The sequence below is a fragment of the Aulostomus chinensis genome, chromosome 16 (genome assembly GCF_037954235.1).
Source record: "Aulostomus chinensis isolate RoL2024-O1b breed Wild chromosome 16, RoL_Achi_v1.0, whole genome shotgun sequence".
NCBI lineage: Eukaryota > Metazoa > Chordata > Actinopteri > Syngnathiformes > Aulostomidae > Aulostomus > Aulostomus chinensis.
The window spans coordinates 11,679,272-11,689,306 of NC_141335.1; the positions used below are offsets into that span (position 1 = coordinate 11,679,272).

The 10,035-nt window shown below is 42.8% G+C and overlaps 1 protein-coding gene across 2 annotated transcripts in view; it reads right to left on the bottom strand.

The window, feature by feature from the left end:
- Positions 1–10,035, bottom strand: part of mark1 (MAP/microtubule affinity-regulating kinase 1) — a 34,498-nt gene extending 24,463 nt beyond the window's left edge. For both annotated transcript variants that reach the window (XM_086181466.1, XM_086181465.1), the window contains exons 1-2: positions 9,667–10,035; positions 6,406–6,606 (exon numbers count right to left, since the gene is read on the bottom strand). In XM_086181466.1, coding sequence (XP_086037592.1) covers positions 6,406–6,606; positions 9,667–9,717 — 252 coding nt within the window. In that variant the 5' untranslated portion in view covers positions 9,718–10,035. The remainder of the gene's footprint in view (positions 1–6,405; positions 6,607–9,666) is intronic.

The window sequence follows — 10,035 nt, forward strand, 5'->3', positions numbered from 1 at the left end:
GACATTGCATGTTCTCCCTGTGTCTGCGTGAGTTTTCTCCACATCCTCCTGCTTCCTCCCACACTTCAAAAATGTGCTGTTAAGGTTAACTGGAGACAGCTAATTTCCTGTAGGTGTGAATGTGTGCATGAATGTTTGTCTGTCTCTGTAAGGACAAGCAACCTGACTAGTGTTTACAGCATCTCTCACCCAATGACAGCACCCCAGCAACCCTAAGCCAGACAAGTGATAGACCATGACTGGTTGGATAATAAATGTTACACACAAGTCTAATTATAATGCAATCAAAGCATTTGATTGTATGCTAAGTTAACACTTCCTATCGCTACCGTTCATTGTGCTAAGCTAACTTAGCTGATTTCTGCAGGTTTCAACTCCTTAATGCAGCACGCAGGCTCTGAGGAGGATGGACAATAAAAGACTTTCCCTCTAAATTGTTCCTTTAACTGCATCAAATGCAGTCTGAAGGTAAACTAGCATCACTAAAAAGTAACCTGCTCCTGTGTAAGTGTGTATGACTCTGCAGGTTGGTGTTCTACTCTTGGCAGCGGTCGGATCGATCCGTCTTAATAAGCACCCCAAAGTGCTCACTGAAACAGACCCGCTCCCCTTCACTTTTGGAAGCTCAGCAGTTTCTGCAAGGAGCCAAACTGCACCAGTGAACATAGCGCTGTGAGTGATTGACACTTTAATAAAATAATCTAATTACGATGAAATTATACTCATGTTATGATTGTAATTTGTTTCTCTTCAACAATAATCATACATTTTTATGAAATGAGCGTGACTGGCAAAATCACACAAATCTCTGATCACACTGAGGAAGTTGACACTGGTCTTGGTTGTTTAAACCAACCACCCACCCAACTCTACATGGTGTCATAAAAGAAAAGCTCCTGTATTTTTCAGACTGTCTAATTGTTTCCACAGACTTTTGGCAATAAAACCTCAAGAGCAAAGTGTTGGGCTACCCCATGTAAGATCCACTGCAACTAATCAATTCCGAACTCCTTCAGAAAACATGCATTTTAAAGTTTTTCTGCTTGTTGTCAATAATGAATTCAAAACACGTCAGTTTGCACTAATGCACTTTATTATTTGCATACGAAATCAAGACCACCAGAACACTTTGAAACTCCATAACAGTTGACTTGAAAGATATAATACACAGAGTTTGTGTCATTGACCTTTGACCTCTCTGCAGGCTGACGGACTGTGGAACATTTCCTCAAGTGTTTTCGCATATAACAATTATATATTATATGTAACAATATGCAATTCAGGGGCTGCACAGCTCGGAGGTAGACCATGTCGAAGTATCTTGAGCAAGGAACTACCCTAATTACTCCTGATGGGACTGGCAACCCGTCTAGGTTGTACCCCGCCTCTCGCCCAATGACAGCTGGGATCCAGCCCCCTTGCAGCTCTTAACGGATAAGCAGTATGGAAAATGGATGGATAGATGGAATTTGCAATTCATGAAAACATCATTCCTCTGACAGAACGTCGATATTGAGAATCCAGCCAGAGGGGGAAAAAGTAGCCAACAGGAAGGAAAATTTTTGCTACTATTTTATCACACACTCATGCAAAATACTGTCCACCCAACCGTATACGTACAATAAAATTACTGTTAAGGAGAATCATGCTACTCTGGTTTGTTAAAAAATACCAAAAAAAAAACCCTCAGGAGACTCATTTATAAAACAGTGCATGCTGACAAAAGCATCACTTGTGTGCTGGTGTCATAATCACTAAGTGACAAGCACTGTTGAGGGTCATGTTTTTCCACTTGTAAGAGTCCGCTGTCAACATCTCCTTCTGTCTTTTAGCCTCGCTTGTGATCTCCATCCTGAGCATTCCTTGAGCTAGCTTCCAGTGCCTGAGGGAAGTCCTGCAAACTACTGAAAGTTTAGTGCCAGGTTAGCTAAAATGATAGAAACAGACAGTAAGAGTTTAGAGAAGGAATGACATGCTCTGCTATAAGGCTGCCTGATTAATGTTAAAAAAAATAAATTTGTGATCTCAATTCATGCATCAATACTAAATGATGACAAATCACTCTTCCCTGTTCTTCTACGCGTGCACATATGTCATACCGTTGGTTTAAAGTCATTCAAAACATGAAGATTCTCAGGAGTGTTTTTAAGGGTGCAATAAATATGACTTATATGACATAGCCTTGTTGTTACTATGGCAACGATGCCTGTTTAAGTGTGTTTGCATTGCCTCTTAAAGATGGCTCTGCTGTAAAAAGCTTAATGTATATGAATGATTAATTAATTAATTGGATAAAACAACACGAAGGGCCATGCAGCACTTTCAGCCACTGATGTTTTATGAAGTAGACCAAGATCAATGCCAATTTTTAATGTTTTTCCATGAATGATCAAGGATTGTATTATTCAACTACTTAAGACAACATTTGGTCGAGCGTGCACACGTGTTTGCAGCAGTCAGACTGACGAAAAATGCACTCCAAACTACTTCATTCGAATGAAAAATTAATATAATATAAATAGTTTGGTGTTTGGCCATTAGCCAGAGCTTGTGGAAAACTCCACTGTGATGAGAGCTTCATTAGCAGTACGCTTCAGCGAACAGGGATTGTGATTCCAAACCTAAGTAGGCTGTTAAGAGGAAAACCAGAAAGCAAATGCTGAGTCATGGTGGAGAGAATGCAGCCTATTCATCCTGAGCAGGGTTTCCTTAAGACTGCCCTAAAAAAGAAGCTACTGGGATGTTTAACGTCACATAAACACGGAAGCTAAAGTCATTTCAGTGGCAGTGAAAGAAAAGACTGCAGGGACGCTCTGCTGTGTGTGGACACATGCAGGACACAGGTGGTGTCTATTTGCAGCCATGTTATGTGGACACCCTTCCCTTCCTCCCTGCTCATTGGGCATAAAACTCAGGTGGAGGCACGTTGTGTGTGTGTGTGTGTGTGTGTGTGTGTGTGTGTGTGTGTGTGTGTGTGTGTGTGTGTGTGTGTGTGTGTGTGTGTGTTTTTACAGGTACCCCCATGTGTCACTTTATCACTGTGCCTGAGTCAGAGATAAATATGAGATTTCCTCAATTCCAGACGGTGGCAATATTTCCTGAGATATATAATGAATGTGTGAACGTCACCACATCTGAATGGTCTTCAAGCATGTGCTTGTTCTTTTTCTGCAGGATTTGAGGGTGAATTATTTAGTTCCACGGTGACAGACGGGCAACGTGCATCACTGTTAATTATTCAGCGCATGTGTAGCACGCAGGCCACATGCTCTTCACCGTGTGCACGTTTGTGTTAGCATCATAAGATATTCGGATAGAGGACACGAAAGGGAAAGTCATGACATCACTTGCGTGCTGAAGTGCTTTACATGTTCTTCTTCACTTTGTGTGTGAATGTGCATGTGAAGTTTTTAATGCCAAAGGATCGTGAAGGAAAGGAACATACACTTTTGCTGCTAGGCAGGCAATATTTGAAAGTAATATCACAGTATGAACAAAGAATCAAGCTAAACGGATAAGAATGTACATCATATTTGACTTAATCATAGCAGACACTGTATATATGCATTTTTTAAAAATCAGAATCATGTGTCTAAGGTACAGAACATTTGTGATTTCAGCTGTTAAAACTAAAATAGATGTGAATGTTAACTGTCTACTTTTATCATACTTGCCACTGTGTGATAATGTTTGCGTGTCTTTTTAAAGCCGTTGTGTCTATTTTTGGCTCTTTCACATTGTTTGTTCTCAGTCGTGTGTGTGTGTGTGTGTGTGTGTGTGTGTGTGTGTGTGTGTGTGTTCGTGAGTACATTGAGAGCAACTGAAAGCTGGCGACAAAGTCCTGTTACGTACTGACACACTTGGCCAACTAAATGGATTCTGTTTCTCTGAAATATAAGACACAATACTGCCAAACCAAGTAAAATCACATCTCATTCAGTGCGAATGCAATGATGTTTCTTTTAGCGTCTAGAAGGTAGGAAATTATCTTTGGCTTTGCTACATTCAACAGAGATTGCAAATAAAAACTACAATAAGCACTAAAATCCTACAAGGAGCAAAACTGATAGCGCTACAGTATTCATTACATTTACTGAATTTGACCATTCATTCATTTAACTGCACATAGAGATTTATTTTTGTAGATCTTTTATGGCCCATATTTCCATCTGTTAAAACTCAGCAAGAACCAATGTATTTTTATAGCGTAAAAAGGATTTTACTTCATTGAAAATTGGTGAATTAAGATTGATAAACTGGTAAATAATATTCAGGGTGTTTGGTTTTGGTTTGGTTTGGTTTGGTTTGGTTTATGCACCCAAACTAGTTTGGATTTTACAAAAAAGTTTCAGCTCTAAGGGGACACTGTCAATATCACCCTATGTGGCAAATTAAAAAGCAGCCAACATCAGCATTCCATACCAATATATCAATATAATTCTGATTATACTGATTCTATGTTTGGCTTAATATGTATGACACACTCTTAGTTCATGCTTTTAACACATCTAGACCTAAAAACACAGAGAAAACCTATGGAGCTTTTGTATATAAATCCTGAGGGTTTTCAGAAAAACCTGACATTTGCCAGTGTTCACTCAAACCTTGACTCCTCCGCCTCTCAAGAAGCTTAGACTTATATATAAAATAATTGGCCTATTCCCTACTGTTAATTTTTTTTTTCCTAAATCAATAAACAACACCTACAGAAATGTGGACACTGCATCGGGTCTGAAATATTTAAAACCTTTTCAAAATAATTTGATTAATCAAATTTCTTATCCAAGAAATGTGGTTTGACTATCAACTTAAAAATTATGTGAAGGTTTATCCAGGAATAAGGTTGTCAGGAGAAGACAGTGCCAGGTTCAGTTGTAGCTTTTAGCGTCTGTCGTTTCAGTAACGTGGAGCTTGATGCAGAAGAGCTCGACTCATTTTGACAAAACGCAATTAAGAAATGGACCAATGAAAGTATAGAAGAAGATCACGCACATTAATACTGAAGATTATCGAATTGCTTTCAAGCACAAGGTTTTCAAAGGCTCCTAAACAGTTCCTGGGGATGCTGATTGAATTGAGAGTAAAAAAAGATGACATTAGTTATTACGTTATTTTCATTGGCACATCATATAGAAAAGCCTGAATATATGTGATTTTGTTGAATAGATGAGTCATTTGAGGGAAATGTAGTTTTTCTACTTGTTCTAGAGTCAGATATGTAGAATCTGATCTTCAATGTCATCAAAAAGTATAATTACGCTACAGTTGCCGTATTGTTGAGATTTAGGAAGGAGGGACAGGGGGCACACAGTCACACAGAAAACTTCACTTTACAACATTAGATTTAAGATATTTCAAGACTTTCAATGGGCCTGTAGCCACCCTGGTACTCTATTACAGCCATAATTCAGTGGGTAGGGAATAAAAGCATATAAGAGATGTTCCCATCACTGGGCCTGAGTGTGTACATGTGCGTGTGTGCTTCTGTGTGCGTGTGTGTGTGCACGTGTGTGTCTTCAGCAGCAGACAGAGAATGCTCCGTCCCGTCGTCATAGCGACACTACCTTCCTGCTCCACTGAGCTCTTTTGGCTGTTTTTCAACTGAGATAAACTTTTATTTCTCAACCAAACCAGAGCTGGTTAGCAAATTGCTACGCTCACATGATGATAGCATCGCTTTTAGTGGCTTGCGTTCTTTCCAAATGTTCTCCGTCTCGCTCTGATCCATGTCTTTGCATTCTGATGAGCCAGCAAAGGCACTCAGGCACACAAAGCAGCGTCTGACCTTCTCTACACACCCTGGCTAGCATATCCAATACGCCTGCTAAGCATTAGCATTAAAGGATGCCGGATAGCTCAAAACTGCTAACAGTGAGAATACTTATGCTTTGAACACTTTCATATGAGTAGAAAGTTGATGAAATAGTGAGGATTTACAGGATGCAAGTAGCTAAGAGGACATCTGAGGGCCCTGCTATGTGACAGACAGTCAACAGATTGTAAGTCATTGTTTTCTCCTTCAGCAAACAGGAATTTTAATTAGACACACCAAAGCAGAGCATCCATCACTCTGGCTGTTTGTCTGTATGTGTTTGTGTGAGAAAGAGAGCGCGCGAGAAAGAGAGAGAAAGAGAGACAGAAGGAGAAATTTTAACCTGAACAGACTGGGATGACTAACGGGTGCAACATTGTAATAACAGACGACATGAATCAACTTGGAGCAAATTAAGTTACATCATAAAATCTGTGACTGTTCAAGAATTGCCTTGTATAGAGAGATCATACAGCGCAACGATGCTGCAGCCTCTTAGTTAGTGACTAGCTCTTCTTTTGGATGCATAAACCTGCAAGTACTGTTCCCAAGTCAGTTCAATAAGCATGAACAAAACCGTTAACATCGCTTACCTCTCGTCCAGTCAGTACATGTCGTGCCAACTTCACCTTGGCAAAATTCCCCTTCCCAATAGTCTTGAGCAGCCGATAATTGCCAATATGGGGGTGCTCCTCCGTGGAGGTGAACGAGTTACGACATCGCGGCAGGCTGTGGCGACTTGCAGACTTGGTCGGTGGAACTGGGGGTTCAACGAATCCATCCACCGAGGAGTGCTGCAGAAGAGCCACACGTGATGAGGTCAGCAACATCCTCATTCACGATATGCAAGTTTGATTTATACTGATACTACAGATCTGTCAACTTTCTTTGGCACACACTTTCCGCACTGGCTGCAGATGTAGCAACCATGCAGTACAGTGCTGCAGTGGAGGTTTGGGTGCCAATGCTGGGATAGTCAATCTGCAATCACCTAATTTTCAGGTCCAGGAGGGGGAATCTAATGTGTGTCCACCCCTGCATCTAAGTCTCCCTTTGTGACACCCTCACCTCTTAACCTAAAGACCTTATCAGTCACAAGCCAAGCGCCAAAAGCAGAAGAAAATGAAAAAATACAGACTAAATTCCATCATTATAACAATGATAGCATCTCCGCAGCCCAAAGCGATAACAACAAGCGTTGTTGTGTTCTGGCATGTGAAGGTGAATTAGGAACAGCTTGCTGTAAGTACAGTGTTGGCACAGTCCCTGCTGGTCTGTTTCCTCTCCTCTACAACAGCTGCTGATGTCAGTCCAGGTCAGAGATCCCATGATCCTCTGCTCCTGAGTGAGCACCACACCCAGCCAGAGAATAAAGTCTCGATCTTGTTACCCAGGCTACCCTGCTCCCATTTCACCTGGGAAATGCTACACCCTGCAGGGTGTGCATCACCTCAGTGAGATGCCCTGACACAGGGAGGGATGGTGTCACTGCAGGAATCAAACACTCCCCAGCCTCAGAGCCTGTGTGTGTGTGTGTGTGTGTGTGTGTGTGTGTGTGTGTGTGTGTGTGTGTGTGTGTGTGTGAAAGAGATTTAAATTAGATTGAGCATCATTGCTTTCATAGATCTCCGTAACAGAGCAATTAATATAAATTCAGCAGGTAAATGGGTTAGTCAAGGCTGGGTGACTTTATATCTCCATGTTAAATCCCATCTGTTGCACATGTGCATGATACAATACACATTTTTGAACTTCACATTCTATAAATGAACCAAGATGCATCAGGTGACATGGAAAACTAGTGCTCGATGAATGAAAACAGAACACTCACCCCTCCATTAACTTCAAAACACACTCAAAGATGCAAGCACACACTGACTTCATGACTTCAGGGAGGCCAGACATACAAAATAGCACACACCTGCACACACACGCACATAAAAATAAGAAAGCCAGAAAAGAGCTTCTTCTATTTTGCAGCACTAAAAGCCACTCACTTCTCTGAGTATAAACTGTTATGCAATGCAGTGGAGCTGCTAGTGGGCCCTGGGGCTGCATGCTGGACGCTAACACAGGCCTGCCTCCGTCTATCTTTCCTGAAGCTACTTTACACTGATAGACAGCAACATTAGCACTCCCTGGAGCTGATACATTAATCTAGAGAGCTAACAGTTAAGAGCCGCATGTAAATTCATGTAAGGCTTTGTTAAATTATTCCACTAATCCAGATTTATCTGTTAAAGGAACACGCCATCTTTTTGGGAAATACTCCTGTTATCATTACTCTCCAGAGCCAGATGAGAAGATGAATACCCTTCTCTCCCCTCTGCTGCATTAGGGAGCTGAGACCCCCAGAGACCAGCTCCATGTTAGTTAGCTTAGCACAATGAATTGCAGTGGATGGGAAGTGTTAGCATAAGTCTGTCAAAAGACTGTATGTTGTTACTCATTTCATAAACAATGTAAGACAACCCTGGTTATATTCATGCAGGAAAAGACCATCTGAAGAAAAGTGTAATTGGTGACTTCCAACATAAGTTTGCTAACACTTCCCATTCACTACCATTCATTATGCTGAGCTAACAAGCACTTAGGGTTTCTGAGGGTCTCAGCTCCCTAAAGCTTCTTTTACACTGGCCAATTAAACTGCTAACGCCTACAGTGGGGTAGCTTTCAATTAGCATTCAGTCAAGGGTTGATCTGCATCAATGTGACCGCTGTAACTTACAGTCCTTCAGCAAACAGTGAGCAGTCCTTCTACAACTGTCAAAGATTTTATGGAAGCCCAATGCTCTACAATCCTGTGCCATTTTGACACCTTTCACTTGTTTCTTGACTGTGTTTGTGACGTCAAACATGACGCACGGGGGGGGGGGGGGGGGGTAGGAAGGCAACTGGATCTATCTGCTTTTTAAAGCCCACCTTCACAGTTGGAGAAAGGTTTAATGCAGCACAGACTAGACATAATACCTATATTCTCGTCTGGCTTTGGAAATGGATGGATAATAAGCCTGTATCTCAAAAAAGTTGCCATGTTCCTTTAAATTAGATAACATTTTCATGCTGCCTCCAGCCACTTGCACTGCATAAGCTTGTAACACAATGTAATACAAGACGTGTGTGCCCCTTCTTGCTTCCAGGAACAGAGGAATCAGACTAGTCTAGATCAGTCAGGACCTGTCAGCATGCAGCAGTCCTCATTTGGACTCATCTACTAAGAAGAAGAAGATGATGATGATGATTATGATGATGTGGAGCAGCATAAACATCCCTCCACGCTGTGAATGAGAAACCTCCAGCGGTTGAAAGCCTTTTCTCTGCCCTATTCATCAGTTCATGGGTGTCGTGGCAGCGGAATGGTGAATAATAACACCCTCCTCCTCCCACTCCTCCTCCTCCACAGCACCGAGCGTGTAGCTACAGGGCCCAATAGGTGATGGATGTCACATTGCGATGCTTCCAAGCATTAAAAAGTAGGGCAACATCCTCCCCCACCCGCCCTCCCTGCCTAAATATTGACTAGAAAATACCCCCAGTAGCACCACTGGAGCTTCACCATTTTCTCTCAGGTTCTAGCCTGACGCAGTGCGTTGTCCGGGCTAGCTTTAGAGAGCCAAGACAGCGGCTAACTGCACCTTTATTCCGCCTTATTCTAGTCGCCATGCTTTCATCCCCGTCAGAGGGAAGAAGAGAAAAAGCAGCCAGCTCATTGGCCGAGTGGCTCTGCAACAATTTAACCCCCAAACAGCGCTGCCATTTCCTGCACCGACTAGAGCGCCAAGTAGCCCTCTCCCCGCTCGTTATTGTCCCGCTCCCGCACCCGGTTTCACGCCGGTGTGTCCGGTATAACTTACATTCTCGGTGTCCCGCTCGTTCACCGTGGGCAATGGCGTTCTGGTCGACATCTTGTGTGCTTTGCAGGCCGCTAAGCGATGCAGCGGGCTGGGCAGAGCAGAGCAGACGCGGCGCGGTCCGTCAGGGAGGACTGTCCCCTCTCTACATCCCCTGGAAACACCGCAAACAGCGGCGTTTTTACCGCTGCATAGCTCGCACGGGGGCCCCGCCGACACTCCAGATGTTCTTACGGGCTTTGTGCACTTCCCGTCAGGTAGCTAGCGGCAGACAGAGGAAGAGGAGGAGGAGGAAGAGGAGAGAGAGACCGAGAGTGAGGAGTGAGGGAGAGAGAGAAGGGGGGCAGGCCAGGAAGATGCGTCGGTAGCGGA